General features: G+C 40.1%; 1 protein-coding gene across 3 annotated transcripts in view; it reads left to right on the top strand.

The window, feature by feature from the left end:
• Positions 1 to 21,033, top strand: part of LOC126266666 (protein maelstrom homolog) — a 110,687-nt gene that overhangs the window by 38,635 nt on the left and 51,019 nt on the right. For all 3 annotated transcript variants that reach the window (XM_049971083.1, XM_049971085.1, XM_049971084.1), the window contains exon 7: positions 12,773 to 12,966. In XM_049971083.1, the coding sequence (XP_049827040.1) occupies positions 12,773 to 12,966 (194 nt within the window). The remainder of the gene's footprint in view (positions 1 to 12,772; positions 12,967 to 21,033) is intronic.

The following is a 21,033-nucleotide window of genomic DNA, read 5'->3' as shown; positions in this document are numbered from 1 at the left end:
ACAATCATTTTTTTTACCTGGACCACATGGTTTGGAATGAATCCAATAAAAAAGATTATTATTTTGATCAGTCAGAATATGTTAAAAATTTCCAAAGGAGTTAGTCTTACGGTTCGATAAATATGATACTTGGTGTGACCAATTAAGAGCATATTTAACGTTCTCTCTGTCACAACATGTAGCATAACATTAAAAAAGATTTTAGCACTTAAGTCATGAGGACTAGGGAAAAAGGTATTGTATCCTTGTTAGGGTGACTAATATCCATGAAATTTTATGTTGTGCTTATACACGTTGTGCAATAATGGAAGTCAGGTAATAACTGGATCTGCAGAATATTTTTGTGTGTGTTGTTCAAATGGAGAAGAAATCCATCTTCTTTGTTGTCATAAAAAAGTCTTCATTTTCTTTATCAGGGTCTCTATTCTGTAAGCGTCTTCAGAGTGGAGACTGCTTCAGGTGCCATTATCACTTTCTTCTTTCATGTCTCATTTTTGATTATGTACATGGACGACAACTCAAGTTTATAATTTTCTTATCACGGTTTTCTCCTGGATATGTATGTGAGAGGAAGTGCTATGTTGCCTGACTGTTTTTAGAATGTGGGCCATTCTGTGCCAAGTGATCTAATATCGAGAAATGTTCCCACATGACCGTAGTGGATTTTGATGAAATTTTGTATGAACATTCACACATGTTCTCAATGAACACTGGTGAAATTTCAGTTTCAGAAATTCAATACTTGCAGAGATATAGTCACTTGTTTGAAACCATAGCACAGCTTCCAATAGTGCATCCTTGAACTTTCAGCAACTTTGAGATGAGATATCTCTGTATGTATTTGTATGAAAGAAACAAAACTTGGCCATCTATTACAACTTTTAGAGCTCTTTAAAGTAAAATATTAAGAAAAGGATTTCTGAGCAACTTTTATATAGATAATTTGAAGCAAAGTTGGGCGAAAAAATAGCTGTTTTTTAAAAAAATGCGAACTTTAGTTTTTTATTTCTCCAAAAGTAATTGTGGGGTGTACATGAAACTTTGCACACCATAACTCACCAATACAAGGTCTTAGAATATAAAATGTCATTCTCCTATTGCTTTCCATTATTTCACAAAAATTACGGTAAAGTTGACAATTTTTCAAAAAGTGCTAAAAATGGGTATTTTTAGTCAAATTTTTCAAAAAAGTGTTTTCTCCAAACTCTTCTAAACTAAGGTCATTAGAAAAAGCATATTCTAAACTATCTAGAAAAGTGGATTTGGTTTTGCAATGCAAGCATATAAGGCCCTAAAAAGTATCATCAAAGAGGCGCACTGGAAGTTTGAACACATTTTTCTGGCACTCAAATTATACCTGGAACCTTTTATTATGCCTAATAAATGTTTACTAGTGCCTTGAATAGTTGAAATAAAAAGATCTGGTAAATAGGCAATGAGACTGTCAGAAAAACTTGAAAACTATCTATGAGAAGTGACCCTTCTGCTTTTATCGTAAGTGTTCATCTGCATAGAACTCTCCCCATTTGTAAAAAGAGAGAGAGAGAGAGAGAGAGAGAGAGAGAGAGAGAGAGAGAGAGAGAGAGAGAGATCATAAAGAATTCAATGAAAAATAGCTTCATATTTTTTGTACTTCTCAAAATTGTAAATATTTGCAAGTGGAAAATGAAGACCCAATATTTGGATTCAATTGTATAAAAATTTTTTCCAAAAAAGAATCTGTTTGCTGGAATCATGCATCAAGTGATGTAAATTTTCCAATCAATATTGCAGAGATTTTAATACCTAGGTGTTGTAACCTGTGAATTTTTGTCTTAAAGTTATTAGGGAAACATGTGAAATTGGTTGGTTAAACATCTAAGAGTTTTAATTTTGTATTTAATCACACTTCAATGTAGCCCACTACCTTGGTAAATACGTAACCGCTAGTTTCACACAGAAAATTCACAAGATTCACTATTTATAGAAAATACAATGGCAGTAATTACTTTAACAATCGGTTTCATTATTGTGCGCCTTGTTTGAACAACCAGTATTTCAGTGGTGTGTTTGCAGCATAGTGAGTGGGTTCTCTTGACTGAGTGTGGCTTGTTCAGTGATTCGTAAGACCATCAAAGTTTGTAATCTAATTTACAAAATATTGTTTGGATTGTGTCTTTTATAGCAATATCTCTTATTAATTTTTTTATTGGTATTATACATTGTGTATAATTTCATTCAGTAGCAATTTGTCTGAAATTTATGCAGATTATAATTTGCACTAAATACATTACTTAGTTACTGATTAGATATGGATGCAGAAGGGAACAGCATACCTTGATGCTCATTTGGGCAAGGAAATAGTGGAACAAAGTGTCACGTCAATTTCTTTGCCAAAAAAGCTGCTTTAAAATGGTTTGCGGATTTTAGTGATGAGGAAAAAGAGTTCTGAAGCAAAGCTGGACATTGCCTTTCAAGTTTGCCTACACCATACATATTGACACAATATGAGAGGTATAAAAAAAAAGGCTTCAATTCCTTTGGGAAGGTGAATCGTAATGTTAAGGCAGGAATTCACACTCTTGATATTGAAACAGCTAATAAGGCTTCTGATATGTTGAAGAAGCAGCTTGCTAATAACATAAAGCCAGGTCAGAAAATTTGTCCGGCTTGCAGGACTACCTTAAATAAACACTTGGACGAAGCTTTATCAGCTTCATCATCACATTCTGATGAGGACTTTACACCAAAAGAAGAATTAAATAGTAGCTTATTGTCTAACGGTATTTCACCCCTGAAGAGAGCAGTAAGCTACAGAGATTAGCCCCAATATGTGAAGAAGAAAATTCAAAAGGCTCAAAGTGTGATTAAAAACAGAATTGTAAATGCAATGGGAGTAAACCAATTGAAGATGCTAGTGAAATTAAGGAATGTGCAAACTGCGCCGACTATGCACATTTGCTGACTGAACTGAAAGCCAAGATGTACAATGCAATTCACAAAAAACAGATGCAAATTTTAACCTTGGCACCTGTAAGTTGGACAGTCAGACAAACAGCAGCTCAGTTCGGCGTGTCCGAAAGAATGGTGAAGAATGCTCAGAAGCTTAAGGCAGAGAAGGGCATTCTGGCACTTCCCGAGAAAAGGCAAAGCAGGAAATTACCAGAAGAAGTTGCTAGTAGAGAGTGAAATTTTTTTTAAGATGATGAGTAAAGTAGGGTGTGCCCTGGAAAAAAAAGATAGTATTTCAGTTCGACTTTTAGATAGAAAGACATACATGCAGAAAAGATTGTTGCTTTGCAATTTACGGGAAATGTATGTTATCTATAAGAATATAAATGGTCCAGAAATAGGGTTCTCAAAGTTTTGTGAACTTAGATCCAAATGGTGTGTAACAGTAGGATCAGCTGGAATGCATGCAGTTTGCGTCTGTGCAATTCACCAAAATGTTAAGCTTATTCTTAGCGGAGCTGGTATACGTGAAAATTATAAGGAGATTCTCAGCAAGACAATTTGCAGTTTGAACTCTAAACAGTGCATGCTACATCGCTGAGAAAGGTGTCCTGGGCCCAAAGCTATAGCATTTGAAATTGCCAGCTATTTCCTGCATCATGAGCCACAGGAAGTTATTGTGTTTAAGCAATGGATGCATACCGATCGGGCCACACTGGACATGAGGCAAATGGTAGTGGCTGAATTTATTGAAGATATACAAAATAAAATATGGAGTCTGTCATGCCATCATTACATTGCCAAGCATCAAAGCTTGCATCTCAAAGGCCTTAAATGTCATCTGAAAGACGAAGAGCTTATTGTCGTAATGGGTTTTCCAGAAAATTATTCTTTTATCATTCAGGATGCTGTGCAAGGCTTCCACTGGGACAATAGTCAAGCAACAATTCATCCATTTGTTATCTACTTTCGTCAAAATGAGAAAGTAGAATCTTTAAGATTTGCATTATCAGTGATTGTTTGCGGCATGACACTATTACAGTTCACGTTTTTGTCAAGGAGCTCATCAAATATATAAAAGCACGGTTTGCACAGATAATCCCACATTCATTATTTCAGTGATGGCTCCAGTGCTCAATATAAAAATTTCAAGAATTTCCTAAATTTGTGCTATCATAAGAGTGATTTTGGAATGACAGCCGAATGTAATTTTTTTGCTAATAGTCACAGGAAATCACCTTGTGATGGGATTGGAGGCACAACAAAGTGGTTAGCAGCAAGAGCAAGCTTGCAATGAGAGAGAGTGGGAGGGGGGTGACAATTAAGAAATAACATTGTTTCTGTTTTTATTCTTTTGCTATTCGGACTTAAGCTAGGTCCTATTCATCAGGACTTCTTATTTCACTTATCCCAAACATTAATAAACATGTATAAGGCAAAATAAAAGATTTCAGGTATAATTTGAGTGCCAGAAAAATGTGTTCAAACTTCCAGGGCGCCTCTTCAATGATGTTACTTTTTAGGGCCTTATATGCTTGCATTGCAAAACCAAATCCACTTTTCTAGATAATTTAGAATACGCTCTTTCTAATGACCATAGTTTGGAAGAGTTTGGAGAAAACACTTTTTTGAAAAATTTGACTAAAAATACCCATTTTTAGTACTTTTTGAAAAATTGTCAACTTTACCCTAGATTTGTGAAATAATTGAAAGCAATAGGAGAATGACATTTTATATTCTAAGACCTTGTGTATAAAAAACTAAAGTTCGCATTTTTTTAAACAGCTATTTTTTCACCCAACTTTGCTTCAAATTATCTATATGAAAATTGCTCAGAAATCCTTTTCTTAATATTTTACTTTAAAGAGATCTAAAAGTTGTGTAAGATGGCCAAGTTTTGTTTCTTTCATGCAGGTACTTAGATATATCTCATCTCAAAGTTGCTGAAAATTAAAGGATGCACTGTTGGAACCTGTGCTATGGTTTCAGACAAGTGACTATATCTCTACAAGTATTGAATTTCTGAAACTGAAACTTCACCAGTGTTCATTGAGAACATGTGTGAATTTTCATACAAAATTTCATCAAAATCCATGAGGGTCATGTGGGAGCCTCTAGACCATTTTGCATGGAATGACCCATGTAAGATGTCCAAATTGTGACATTTCACTTTTCCATGATGGACGGCATATCAGCAATATAAATTCATCCTAAATGTTTGAGAATATTGGGAGTGAACTCATTTAAAATTCAAATTTGGCGACGAGATGAATAACCTACTACTTAATGGTTAATGGTAGCAAAAAATACCAGCAGTAGCTTCCTCAAGGAATGAGTTTTAAAATTGAACCTGGAAATTTTCACAGTATTAAAGAAACAAGGTTATTGACATATTTGGAAGCTAAGCTCCAGGTATACAAAATTCAACCCTTTTGAGACAGCACCTGATGCACTATTGAAACTCCGGTGCCACCTCAAAAGAGTTAAAAAAAACTTTTTCCAATAGTAAATGTGACAATTCTTTCAAAGTATGGATGGTCTTTATTATAAACAGTTGTAACTCTCTCTGGTGTGTATTATTCAAAGTTCGACTTAATGCCTGATGCCATGACAAGTATATACTGTAGAAAGTATATCAGAGCATAGAATAGCTGGAAAGATGGATGTAAGTAAAATAGTGCCTACAGCAGAGAAAGAACTAGGCGAAATGACAAAGCTCAATGGATATCTTTGGATAACACACTAAATATAAATCCTATTTGATGTAAGGAGAAGAATAAAAATTACAGTAACTTGTGCAGAATCCAGGCTGCAGTGGAAAGAGTTGAACACAAAAAGGCGGCATACAGTTAAAGGTGTGTGACGGGGTTTTAACTTACCCACTCACATTTGTCAGTCATACATTGTTAAACTACTAAAGAAGATACAGAAATTTAGAAAAGTCACAAGTTCAGAAAAAAAGAAGTGAAAACTTTGAAGATTTTATGATGTAATTTCGTCAGATGTGGCAAAGGAATTGGTAAATGAGTTGAATGGACTTGAGAACAAGTTATAAAATAAGCATTAACAAAAGTAAAACAAGGGCAGTAGAGTGGAGGCAAGTTGAAATGATACAGAAGTAATTATGTTAAGAAATGAAACTAATAGTAGTAAACAAGTTTTGCTCTTCTGGCAGCAAAACTGATAGTAGCAGAAGTAAACATAATATTAAATGTTAATTCACAGTAACAACTGAATCTTCTGTAGAAGGAAAAATATATTAACATTGAATAGAAATTTAAGTATTTCTTCTTTCCTTTCCTGAAGGTAAAGGGCCTTAAAGTAGTGCACCAATTTTGAATGAAATAATAATTTTTTATTGTTGTGTGCAATTTTGGTTTACATAAACATTGAGATTGTTGCCTCAGTTTGAATTTCTCGTATTTCTTCATTCTATGTCGTTGGGGAATGAGAAAACCCTTGCATGGTTCTGGGGAATGAGAAAACCTTTGTATGGTTCAGGAGAGGGAAATGGATCCACAGTAAGTGATGGTTTGGTGTAGTTTTTGGGTTGCTGGCATAATCTGCCCTTAATTTTTTTTTTTTTTAAGATGAAGATGAGACAGGACAATCTGTGGCAGTCAATGTAGACATGTACTTTGTGATTTTGAAATTTTTTGTCTCTCAAGGGCTCAGCATTCGTTTGTTGAGTACGGGCTTGACGACCCCGGAGTTCCTGAGCTGGGGACTGGTAAGGGCCACCAGTCCTGTCCCTGTAAGCTCTCGTCATACTTAAGTTGACCACTGTGTGGCGCAGCGGTGGAATGTTGTATGTTTCGAAGAATGGGAGGGGGGTCTTGGCTTCACTCCCTGCTGTGGACGTGAATGGTTGTTGAGGTAAAACAGTCTTTATCTGGCAACCTCTGGGGCACGTCCCGCCCCCCAGTTGTATAAGGCATGCAGGGCTCCGCCCGGGTCGATGATCCTTTCCCTAGTGTCTCATGAAACTACTACTACTGTCTGGCAGCATCCATATCCACTCCTCAGAGAGCTCGGTTGGTCAGTCCTCCTGAAAAGAAGTCTCTGAATCACAGTAACAGGGCATTAGTGTGTCATAACACTTTCATTGTAATCAAGTGGAAAAAAGGGGGAGCTTTGAGAAGACATTCCCTTTCTGTATTCTCAAGGCACTGGAAGGTATTGCTGTGTCTGAAAAGTGTCAGATGACTTCGTAATGGAGCACTTTAAGTTAAAACTGCTAATTCCAACCAAATATCTAAGTGTCTTGGATGCAAGGCCTTAGGTGACTACCCAGTCGAGACTGAGTTACATAACACCCTTAACTTCAGTAAGGGCGTAGTTACCTGCTCTGATGTAATGGAGGTGGACCACGCGGAGTTATGTGAAGAATGGAAAAATATGGGTGTCGCAGAAGTGCAGAATTACATGGGGAAAGTCAGTGGCAAATTGGAAAAATCGGCAACATTAATTCTAAAATTTAGTACTCCAGAATTAACGGAACATATCCTTGCGGGCTATATCTGACTTACGGTTCGCCTGTTTGTTCCTAACCCCATGCACTGCTACAAGTGTCAAAGATTTGGCCATACCACTATGGGATGTAATTGTGTACGCTCAGTTCACGAGTCAGGAACTTCTTATACACTTCCTCTGAAATATGTAAACTCCTCTGATCACCGAGTGTGGAGCAGAAAATCTGGGGTTCACAATGAGGAAAGGAAAATTCAAGAGTTGAAAATAAACGAGACGCGTACCTTATGGTGAAGGCTAAAAAAAGCGTACAGAGCTATGCAACCACTGGTTTTTGCTCCTAGTTTTCTGTCAGCCCTTAAGACACCATTCACTAAGTGTGATGCCTCCACACAAACTCAGACCACAGATTCAAGTACGAGCACATGCACTTGTCGATGTACCTGTGGGAGAACTGCTCCACTTGCAACTGATGTCGTTTGGAAGTCGTCAGCAGTAGGCTTGCCACCTAGGCCACATACCACTCCTCGACATCAGAAGCCAACTAAGCCATCCCCGCAACCCAGACAACCACCTTCTCCTGTCAGTAAAGAAAAACATCCTTCAAAAATAGTTCCAAGTCCAAGAAAGTGGTAGTTGAACCTTTGGATCAATGAGCTCTCTCCCTTTCTGGTGGAGACTATGCTCTTCAGGATGTGGACTTCCAATCAGAGGAACCAGAGAGCACAGAACCGGCTAACTTTCCTCCTGCCCTCCCCGGTAAATGCCCCCCTCCGAGGGAGAAAGGGAAGAACAACCAATGCTAACCAATAGCAGTGGAATTTGAATGGATATTGCTCACATTTGGAAGAATTGCAGCTGCTGGTCCAGAATAAACCTATCTGCATCTGCTTACAAGAAACGCATCTTAGTCGCACACACACACACACACACACACACACACACACACACACACACACACACACACACACACACACACACACACACCTGCATTACGGAGCTGCTCTCCTGTCCTCTTACCATTACCATGCAAGCTATTGCTGTGAAAGTTTTCGCACTCTTTAATATCACAGTGTGTTCTTTGTACCTGCCTCCCAATTAAGCTTTGGATGCAGACGCACTGGCAGACCTCTTCCAGACACTCCCATGCCCATTCCTCCGTGTGGGAGACTTCAACGCCCACAATGTGCTGTGTGGCTTGGCTACTACTTGCTCGGTCAGATGATCAAGCGACTCATCCATTCTGAGAATATCTGCCTTCTGAATGCGGTCAGGAGACTCACTTTTCCACAGTTACAAGGTCCTTTTCAGCTATTGACCTTTGTTTTTGTTCTCCAGGTATTGCAGACTCAGTTCAGTGGGAAGTGGGTACAGATTTACATTCTAGTGACCACTTCCAAGTGTGAATCCGTCTGTTGACTAGGGTCTGGGATGGTGGCCAACAGTAGACCATACAGATGGATGATACAAAGGAAAAATTCGTTACAGTACAGTTGACAGGCAATTTTTGAAATAAAGGATTGTGTACAGGAGGTGATGGCCAATATCACTCGTGAGATCCAAAATGCTGCCGCAGAATCCATTCCCAGGTCTAGTAACCACCTCAGACGACAGCCTGTACCTTGATGGAATGACTACTGTCAATTGGCAATCAGGGCCAGACAGACAGCTCTGCGGAACTCAAAACACTCTCCAACTACAGATAATCTACAGGTCCTTAGGTCTGCGGGAGCACATGCAAGGCGAGTGATCGGAGAACGAAAGAGGGCTTCCTTGAGGGAATTCGTGGCTTCCTTTAATCGATCCACTTCTGCTGTGTAAGCTTGGGAATCAATAAGACGGATGTTAGGCAAGGGTATTGCACATCCCCTTACGGCCTTGTCAAATAATGGCATCTTGATGGATACACCAGAAAGACATGACTCGCATTTTAGCTGAACACTTCTAGTCTGTTTCTACATCATCCAGACAAGCTTCTGCTGTTTAGGCATTGCATTGGACTGTGGAGGTCAGGAAGCTCAATTTCTTCTCACACAATGAGGAAATCTGCAACCTTCCATTCTCCATATGGAAAAAAAAGAATCAGCTTTGTCCCCAGCCAGAGACACAGCTCCAGGACCTGATTAAATGCTGTATGCCATGCTTAGCCATCTGGGTCCTAAAGCGAAAGGACAGCTCCCCTCTTGTTTCAATCATATCTGGTTTGATGGACAGTACCCCATGACTTGGAAGGAGGCAATATTAATTCCATTCAGGAAACCAGGAAAGGACTGCAGCACCCCATCAGTTACCGGAGTGCTACCCTTACCAGTTGTATGGGTAAGACTCTTGAACACATGGTCAACCGCTGCCTCGTCTGGCTGCTTGATTCCCAAGGGCGTCCGAGCCATGTGCAGTGGGGTTTCAGGCACTATTGTTCCACCCTTGACAACTTGATTCTACTGGAGACGGTGATGCAGGAGTCCTTCTTAGGCCGAAACAATTTGGTTTGTGTGTTTTTTGACCTCGAAAAAACGTATGACACTACTTGGAAGTACAACATCCTTCGCCAACTTCATGAATGGGAACTACATTGACGCCTGCCGCTTCTGATCCAATCCTTTCTTGAGAACTGGTGTTTTCATTATCTCATTGGCAATGCCATGTCTGATTGCTATGATCAGGGGAATGGTTTGCCCCAGGGCAATGTCCTCGGTGTCACATTGTTTGCCATCACTATCAATGACATTTCCTCCACAGTCAGGAGCCCTGTCAAATGTTCTTTGTAGATGACTTTTGAAATCTTCTACTTTGCCTCTGATCTTACGATGATGGCGTGGCTGCTACAGCTGACCATTATGAGGCTGGAAACCTGGGCCCAGACAACTGGTTTCCGTTTCTCACCTGATAAGATCGTGTATCAACTTTAACTGTGCTCGTCAAAGTTTAAACCAACCAGTGCTTGCAATGGGGGACCATATTTTAAGTTTTCAAAACACTGTGCAATTTTTGGGTTTATTATTTGACTTGAAATTAACTTGGCTACCACACCTGAAAGACCTACGAACAACGGGCTTCCGGTCATGGAGTATTTTGAAATTCCTTGTTGGAAAAAACATGGGGAGCTGACCAGTCCCACCTCCTGCAGTGTTAAAGGGCATTTGTTCAATCTTGCTTAGTCTATGGCAGTGTGGTCTATGGATCGGCCCGTCCTTCCTACCTCCGGACGTTAGATGCTGTCCACTATGAGGGCATTCAGATATCGCCTGGAGCCATTTGCATCAGAGCAGTTCAGTGCATGCAGAGGCTGGTGAACCACCACTCTGGATTTGGCGACATATCCTTTTGGCTTTTGTGGGTGCACCTACATATTTCTGAGCTAAGAACTGAATATATGCTTTCTCTTTCGGGTATTAAGGAAGTTGTGTTTTGTGTGCAAAACACAATGGTTCAAATCACAAAGTTCCACAGCCCACACATTGCCAACCAAATTTAATTTATGAGCCCAACGTTGTGTGTGTACTAACCCTTCTGAAACTAAAACCCTAACTGCCTTTATACACTTGTCCATATAATGGGCTGAATCTGAAGTTGTAGAAACTAAATTTCTGTACTGAATTTCAAGTTTCTGTTTTACACTCACAATTGCTTGCACACATTCTGTAGCATTTGCATTTGCAATAACTTTCACTCCCCCGACAAATAATTTCTAAACTGCACCATCGCCACAACTAAGTACTTTTATCAGAACCACAAACACACACTGCCATTTTCTGTCCGTCGTTTCATCACAAAGAATTGAAACTCTTTTGTCTTTCACGGTTCCTTTTAATCTTTCGTCTTCTTCTTTGATGATTCGAGATATGTAACCTTCCCATAGTCTTCCAGCTGAGGGTAAGTCTCCAACACCTTAAAAATGTCAATAGAAGTGCTATTAGAGTACTATGTTATGAATTAAATTACCAAATTACCCAGTTATAGGACTTTTATTTAAGAGGGTGCCTGAGGAAAAATTATTTTTAATATAGGCCTATTCTGACCAACAAAAATTATTGGCTATCGAGATTACCTAATCTTTGTTGTGATTAGCAGATGGTAAATTAATTATTACACAAACCTGGTATGTACTTGTTCATCCATTCTCTCAGCTTCGGATGATCAACTTTTTCCATCGGAATGTTAGCCTCAATGGAAGCTCGAGTAGTCGATAAAATGAATTCTTTTTTACCATCTTTTGCTCCTTTTGCCGCTGCAGTGACTTCTGTGAGCGTAGCTTGTCTGTTTATACCTGTATTCGTTAGCACCTCATTGTTCTTATGGGAAGAACTGTTATTAATGTGTTTCAGGCACGTGTCCTTCCTCTGCCACTCAACACACGTATTGCAGTATTTGCACATAAGTATCTTCCTACTTTTGTCGTAAACGTAAAATCCTTCTGACGAAAATTCCTTTTCTCAGTCGAAAACTGTCAATATCATATTAATCATCTGTAGCACGAAAACAAAACACAAACTACCACAATCAATGTGCCGACGATCGACAAAGATTTCCAACATGAAATACTGAATACACTGCCAGAACATTGTAGAATGTTTTTGGAATACTCGATATATTATATATATATCGAAATGGTGTACAATCGATATCCGGATTGTATTACCATAACTCCAATCGAATTTCCGCAGTTAAGTTCAAATGACGAGATTTTGCAAAGTTTCGTCAATTATTTTTCGATTTGCCTTAAAAGTAAATAGCTTCGCGTTTTCAGCAAAATGTGTAAAATTTTGCGATTTTGCGCTTTACGAAAAACAGGTGCCTCTAGCAATAGACAATAAGATTACATCAGTTTGGTAACTTCAGTTGCTCATAAATTACTGAAAGCTCAGTTTCTTAGAGTTTATGTGAGGTATGCCTTTTTATTTTTCTCTCCCTCTTTCCTTTTATAAATGACAAAAATGAAAGCAAAAACTTTATTATTAGGGACAGAAGAAGAGAAACTGTAAGTAGGTAGCTGAATCAGGGAGTTATACATTCATAAACTTCCACTCTCTCCTAGAGTATAATGGTATGTTGATTATAAGCAAGTTATAAAGCATTGCCAGACTGAAACTCAAAAAAATACTTGCCTTGTTACCCTAGCATGGCCTACAGTCTAATGACTGCTTCATTTTTGCCATTTATTTCTCCTGATTCTCTATTATCAGCAAAGCATTTAAAGCATTTTCAGGGAACTACTTACTAGTAATGGATATTTTTATAACGTATTCACATGTATAAAACATATTGTGTTACAAAAGTTTTAAGAAAAGATTTACCCCAATTTTTTATCTTCATTTTGAGAAATGATGATCATGCTTCATGTTTGATTCTGACAACACCTTTTCTCTTCTAGCTATGCAAGAATATCCCAAAGTTCAAGTACCAGAGAATTTCAGAGTTTATCCATTACCAAAACTGTTCTTTGAACTAAGAAACAAAGCAGGAGATTTTGCAAACAGGTCTAGCAAAGCATTTCCTGTTGAGAGCTTGGCAGCCAGAGAGCTTGAGAAAAACTTGTATAGTTTCACACCAGGCATTTGTTGTGAGGTAAGATACAAAATACCTATAATGCTGCTTTGACATTGTGTTTAAATATTGCCACACACCATATTGTAGGCATCTGTCTGTAAAATTTGTGACAGATGTCAGCTATGCCCAGTTGAACAAGTTTTCTTTTTGGCTTCAGATTAATGAAGTTACTGATTTCAGCAGTGAAGCAGAGATTAGTAATTATTGATGTCCAATAGCAAACTTTATACATGCAGCTGTTGATCATGTCAGTACCAGAAGGGTATGTTGAGAAGTAATGTCTCGAATTTTTTTTACAGGAAAATTGTTAAAGCTTTCTAAATATAACAGACTTTATTAACATTTTACATTTTTATACTTCATGTCTACATATTTATTTCTCAGCAGTTACCCTGGCGACAAACACATTTCTACATCTACATCTACATCCATACTCCGCAAGCCACCTGACGGTGTATGGCGGAGGGTACCCTGAGTACCTCTATCGCTTCTCCCTTCTATTCCAGTCTCGTATTGTTCGTGGAAAGGAGGATTGTCGGTATGCTTCTGTGTGGGCTCTAATCTCTCCGATTTTATCCTCATGGTCTCTTCGTGAGATATACGTAGGAGGGAGCAATATACTGCTTGACTCGTCGGTGAAGGTATGTTCTCGGAGCTTTAACAAAAGCCCGTACCGAGCTACTGAGCGTCTCTCCTGCAGAGTCTTCCACTGGAGTTTATCTATCATCTCCGTAACGCTTTTGCGATTACTAAATGATCCTGTAACGAAGCGCACTGCTCTCCGTTGGATCTTATCTATCTCATCTATCAACCCTATCTGGTGCGGATCCCACACTGCTGAGCAGTATTCAAGCAGTGGGCGAACAAGCGTACTGTAACCTACTTCTTTGTTTGTCGAATTGCACTTCCTTAGGATTCTTCCAATGAATGTCAGTCTGGCATCTGCTTTACCGACGATCAACTTTATATGATCATTCCATTTTAAATCACTCCTAATGCGTACTCCCAGATAATTTATGGAATTAACTGCTTCCAGTTGCTGACCTGCTATTTTGTAGCTAAATGATAAGGGACCTATCTTTCTAAGTATTCGCATCACATTACACTTGTCTACATTGAGATTCAGTTGCCATTCCATGCACCATGCGTCAATTCGCTGCAGATCCTCCTGCATTTCAGTACAATTTTCCATTGTTGCAACCTCTCGATACACCACAGCATCATCTGCAAAAAGCCTCAGTGAACTTCCGATGTCATCCACCAGGTCATTTATGTATATTGTGAATAGCAACGGTCCTATGACACTCCCCTGCGGCACACCTGAAATCACTCTTACTTCAGAAGACTTCTCTCCATTGAGAATGACATGCTGCGTTCTGTTATCTAGGAACTCCCCAATCCAATCACACAATTGATCTGATAGTCCGTATGCTCTTACTTTGTTCATTAAACGACTGTGGGGAACTGTGTCAAATGCCTTGCGGAAGTCAAGAAACACGGCATCTACCTGTGAACCCGTGTCTAAGGCCCTCTGAGTCTCGTGGACGAATAGCGCGAGCTGGGTTTCACAGGACCGTCTTTTTCGAAACCCATGCTGATTCCTACAGAATAGATTTCTAGTCTCCAGAAAAGACATTATACTCGAACATAATACGTGTTCCAAAATTCTACAACTGATCGACGTTAGAGATATAGGTCTATAGTTCTGCACATCTGTTCGACGTCCCTTCTTGAAAACGGGGATGACCTGTGCCCTTTTCCAATCCTTTGGAACGCTTCTCTCTTCTAGAGACCTACGGTACACCGCTGCAAGAAAGGGGGGGGGGGGGCCAAGTTCCTTCGCGTACTCTGTGTAAAATCGAACTGGTATCCCATCAGGACCAGCGGCCTTTCCTCTTTTGAGCAATTTTAATTGTTTCTCTATCCCTCTGTCGTCTATTTCAATATCTACCATTTTGTCAACTATGCGACAATCTAGAGAAGGAAGCACAGTGCAGTATTTCTCTGTGAAACAGCTTTGGAAGAAGACATTTAGTATTTCGGCCTTTAGTCTGTCATCCTCTGTTTCAGTACCATTTTGGTCACAGAGTGTCTGGACATTTTGTTTTGATCCACCTACCGCTTTGACATAGGACCAAAATTTCTTAGAATTTGCTGCCAAGTCAGTACATAGAACTTTACTTTCGAATTCATTGAAAGCCTCTCGCATAGCCCTCCTCACACTACATTTCGCTTCGCATAATTTTTGTTTGTGTGCAAGGCTTTGGCTATGTTTATGTTTGCTGTGAAGTTCCCTTTGCTTCCGCAGCAGTTTTCTAACTCGGTTGTTGTACCACAGTGGCTCTTTTCCATCTCTTACGATCTTGCTGGGCACATACTCAACTAACGCATATTGTATGATGGTTTTGAACTTTGTCCACTGATCCTCAACACTATCTGTACTTGAGACAAAACTTTTGTGTTGAGCCATCAAGTACTCTGAAATCTGCTTTTTGTCACTTTTGCTAAACAGAAAAATCTTCCTACCTTTTTTAATATTTCTATTTACGGCTGAAATCATCGACGCAGTAACCGCTTTATGATCGCTGATTCCCTGTTCTGCATTAACTGATTCAAATAGTTGGGGTCTGTTTGCCACCAGAAGGTGTAATATGCTATTGACACGAATCAGTACTCTGTTTAACTGCTCAAGGTAGTTTTCAGATAAAGCACTTAAAAATATTTCACTGGATTCTTTGTCCCTGCCACCCGTTATGAACGTTTGAGTCTCCCAGTCTATATCCGGCAAATTAAAATTTCCACCCAGAACTATAACATGGTGGGGAAATCTACTCGAAATATTTTCCAAATTATTCTTCAGGTGCTGAGCCACAACAGCTGCTGAGCCCGGGGGCCTATAGAGACATCCAATTACCATGTCTGAGCCTGCTTTAACCGTGACCTTCACCCAAATCATTTCACAATTCGAATCTCCGTCAATTTCCTTCGATACTATTGCACTTCTTATCACTATAAACACGCCTCCCCCTTCACTGTTCAGCCTGTCTCTGCGGTATACATTCCAATCTGAGTTCAGGATTTCATTACTGTTTACATGTGGTTTCAGCCAACTTTCTGTCCCTAGTACTATATGGGCGTTGTGACCGTTTATTAATGAGAGCAGTTCTGGGACCTTTCTATAGATGTTCCTGCAGTTAACTATTAGCACATTAGTATTGTTAATCCCTGTTGCATTTTGCCTACTCCTGCCTTGCCGCGTCTCAGGAGGCGTCTTGTCGGGCCTCGGGAGGGAATTCTCTAACCTAAAAAAACCCCCATGTGCACTCCACACGTACTCCGCTACCCTCGTAGCCGCTTCCGGCGTGTAGTGCACGCCTGACCTATTCAGGGGACCCTACATTTCTCCACCCGATAGCGGAGGTCGAGAAATTTGCACCCTAGCTCTCTGCAGAATCGTCTGAGCCTCTGGTTTAAGCCTTCCACTCGGCTCCAAACCAGAGGACCGCGATCGGTTCTGGGAACGATACTACAAATAGTTAGCTCTGATTCCACCCCGCGAGCGAGGCTTTCCGCCTTCACCAACTCCGCCAACCGCCTGTACGAACTGAGGTTGACCTCTGCCGTCATGAGCAACAATTTGCAGTTGGGTGCACCCAGTGCTCTATATCGCCGCCGGTAGGGCCTCCTCCACATCTCGGATGAGACTCCCCGGCAACCAGACAGAGTGAACACTGGCCTTCTTCCCCGACCTTTCCGCTATTTCCCTAAGGGGCTCCATCACCTGCCTAACGTTGGAGCTCCCAATAACTAATAAACCCCTCCCCCCGTGTGCCTGCTCGGACCTTGCTGAAGGAGCAGCCACATGTCCACTCACAGGCAGAGCGGGCGACACCACATGGCCAGCCTCCACATTGACCCTCCGCCTCGTGCGCCGTGAATGCCGCTGAACCCGCCACTCCCCTTGGGGAGAGGGTGGCCCAACCGTGCCCGGTACCCGCGAAGATGTCTCGACAGCAGGGACAGTGGGTGAAGCATGTAACACCTGGGGTGTACCTTGCGATGCACCAGACTCCCCACTGCCGCTACACTCCGAGGCAGCAGCCTGAAGACGGCTGAGCGCGGCCATCAACACGCTCAGCTGTTCGCGAAGAGTGGCCAGCTCCTCCTGCGTCCGTACACAGCAGTCACACATCCTATCCATCCTAAGGAATCAATTTACTGAAGAGACTTAATCAACTTTTAACTAGACTGCTAAATTACTAAAGGTGGCTGATCATTGACTAAACTGTGATTGCTAACCACTTCTTGTAGAAAACAATGAAAATAGCACTACCTGTCTCTGGACTGTATTGAAAACACACACTAGCACTACTGGCACTATGACTGACTAAAGGGACTCTCTCTGACTGTATTCAAAACAAACACGAAATCTATGGAACACTATTACTAGCACTCGACAATTAAAGCTTCCTAAAAGCAAAAACACACGGAAGAAGAAGTGACAAGTAAGAAAAATATAGTTAATACTTAAATTAAGGTAGCTCGCTGCACAGCAGACGTGAAGCAGACGGCGGTTAGGGCGACACTCCCAATGAGAGATCAGTTTGTTGATACTGTCATTACAGAATGTTGGTCCTTGTTGATGGAGCCACAACCTCACCTCTGCTTGCACCACTTCATCACTATCAAAGTGGAGTGCTGGGGATTTTATTTGAGTTTGGGAAACACATGAAATTTGGATGGAGCCAAATTGGGACTGTATGAAGAATGATCAGTGACAGTGATTCCAAGGTGTCAAAGTGTGGCAGATGCCACAGTGCTTGTTGTGGGCCAGCATTGCCACACTCCATGTGTAGATGAACTCTTAGAATTCAAAACTGTTACAGCACGCTGTTTCTCATGCACAAACGTAATTACATTGCGCACTGCCATGTAACACGCTACAATTTTGAGACGTCTAAGAGCCGAGGGCTGCAGATATGTAAACCTGAAGCATAAAGATGTAGAATGTTAAGGACACTTGTTTTATGTAAAATACTTTGAGCTTTCGCGTAAAAAAATTCTGTGGAATTAGTTTTCAGCATGTCCTCATAGAATAATTTCAGCAAAACTGCTCTTGGATGTCTGCTCGTGCATGTGCATGTGCGGATGGATATGTGTGTGTGTGTGTGTGTGTGTGTGTGTGTGTGTGTGTGTGTGTGTGGGCGCGTGCGCACACCTGTCCTTTTTTTTTCCCCCCTAAGGGAAGTCTTTCCATTCCCGGGATTGGAATGACTCCTTACCCTCTCCCTTAAAACCCACATCCTTTCGTCTTTCCCTCTCCTTCCTGAAGAAGCAACCATCGGTTACGAAAGCTAGTAATTCTGTGTGTGTGTTTGTGTGTTTTGTTCATTGTGCCTGTCTGCCGGCGCTTTCCCGCTTGGTAAGTTTTGGAATCTTTGTTTTTAATATATTTTTCCCATGTGGAAGTTTCTTTCTATTTTATTTACAAATAAGTTAATGTGTCAAATATTTACCTTTAAGCATGTGAGTGGGTAAAGTTAAGTAAGGGATGAAAATTGTTTAAAATTTGTTGGTCACTAAAAACAATAAGTGTTCTCATTATAAAACACTGGATGAATACATACTGGGTAACTTGTGTTTAATTTTAAGCAAAAGGTATTTTTTCACGCATGTTAATATACATGACGTTGTACTGCCTGAACTGTGTTGTGTGCAACAATAAAATTTTGCATGTACATTGCCTTATGTATATACTGTGCAAAATTTGTTGTAAAGAAGTAACAAGTTAAAATGTTATGCCTGATTCTCAAGTTATGCTGTATGGAAAACAAAATACGATAAGATATAACTTTTTCCTTTCCTCTTTTTGTGGAGGAGTGTAAGCAAGAAAAAGTTTTGTGAAGATTGCAAGTTATATGAGTGAACATTGTTGGAAGTTGCTAAATGCTCTACATATCAAATACTGGGTGATTGAAGTTCGTGTATTTGTATGCTGTCAGTTATGCCACTTTAAAACAAATACACATTTCTAATAGTAATAGTTATCGTATTGTGTTAAACTTTTAACGTAAGGTTATAACTCTCAATGAGTAGATTGACAGCATCCTGAATTTTTAAATTTGGTATATAATTATGCAAAACATTAAACAAATCTTTGCTGTCCCTACGCTGCAACTGGCACTGGATTCCGGGATAGCATTTTAGTAATACAGAACGCTTCAGGAAGGTTCTTGAAATTTAGCATGTTTGTAGTGTTTTGACAAATTCAATGTAGTGTAAATGGTTGTATTCTCCACACAGGAGTTCAGTTGTATTCTGGCTCTATATTTGTGTTTGTTATAAATCTGCTTCAAGTGCTTAGTGTTGTATTTCATGTGTGACCCTACTTTCAGATTTGGACTTGATTGCGATTATGATATGACATTGTGTGGTAGAGATGGCAGGTCCTTCAAAATATGTGCTACACAGAAGTTACTATTAGGCAACATAAAAGCTGTCATGTATAGGCACTAGAGTATGAACAGTACTGTGGTCCATATATGCAGGGGACCAGTGGATTCCAAGCCAGCAGTAACTTAGCGGAAAGGCAGACATCAGTGAGTGTGCTCAGGTCAAAGTAAATGGCTGAAAGGATTCGATCAAGTCATGAAATTCAAAAGGTGGGATTGTGGGATGGCAAATATGTACTTTTACGTTGACACAGACCAGCAGTGGTTAGAGAACAACGAAGATAAAACACAGTAGCTGGGATAAATTTCAGGCCAACATGAGGCAGACGTTTGGCATCATTCAGCAGCAAGTTCGCTTACTGGAACGACAATTGAAGAACAGAGCCATGCGTTACAGTGTCTACATACTGAATGTTGAACACAATGCTCCATCGTGAATCCAAATATGATGGCCATCGACAAAATTTTGCTGTTGATGAGAGAAGTTACAGAATATGTGTACTAAGCTTTTCTGGCAAACAGTGTCCTAATAGAGGAATTGTAGTGGTCCCTGCACTTTGAGGAAAAGCAACGAAAAGAGTCCTGTGAAAGAGTATTACACTCCAGTGTATGCTCCCTCTAGCCTTCATGGTAGACCACCATGACCTCATTTCTCTTGTGCACCAGGTTGTAGGAGAAGAGATAAGGTATTTTATGGCAGTCAGGACTGTCGGACTGAGTGAGAGGTGCAGCCAATCATGTATGCCACACAATGTGAGATAATAGAATATTGAAGAAGAGGTGCATTGATCTTCAGCTCTAGTTTGTGCCACCAGTTAATGCCCCACAGAACAATACACATTTAGCGGGTCAAGGACAACCTGCTGGTACATTTTTATTGTGGATGCCAAGGACAGTTTGTACACTACTGCAAAGAAAGGAGAAGAGTTTTCAGTGCCTAGTACTCACCAGTTGTCGACTATCACAACTGCTCTGTTCACACCTGTCAACTGCCCAGACAATTATAGTAGACGTTTGGAATGATATCCCAACATGCCATAGCCATTTCCGTTGCCTTACAGGGATACCAGTTGCTTTTCTAGACACCAATTGTACTGTCTAGGCTTACGATTTGGTGTTATGATATGGCAGTACCTTGGAAGATACAGAGCAAACATCATGTGCATTAATTTCAGTGCCAGAACAGTTGAAGAATACACACCATTACTGTCAAGTCTGAAATTTCATCAGTACATGTTGTGATTTGTTATGAGCTAAAAGTTGAAAGAGATCTGTTTCACCCACAATTCTAAAGAAAGTTGTACAGTGGAAACATTTCACTTATAATACAGAAGAGTTATCCTAAAGGACTGCATCATTTGTTTTTCTTGGATAGATTGGAGTTCTTTCAGCATACACTTCTGCAAAAAGTGAAGTAATCTATTGTTAATAAGATAAGTCACAGTCTAGTGGCAGTGCATAGCAGGACCACTACAGCAAATTAAATCAAGAACAGAGACCACAAGATATTTGTAATGTAAAAGTTGTCAAACATGTCAGTCAGGTAAAAGATCATATACAGAGTGGAATCCGTCATACCTAAACAGAACTTGTCACACTCTTTAGCATCAACTCTGGAGTCATCTACCAAACT

This window comes from Schistocerca gregaria, chromosome 4, assembly GCF_023897955.1.
Source record: "Schistocerca gregaria isolate iqSchGreg1 chromosome 4, iqSchGreg1.2, whole genome shotgun sequence".
In the NCBI taxonomy this organism is placed as follows: Eukaryota; Metazoa; Arthropoda; class Insecta; order Orthoptera; family Acrididae; genus Schistocerca; species Schistocerca gregaria.
This window is presented reverse-complemented; position numbering and strand designations above follow the sequence as displayed.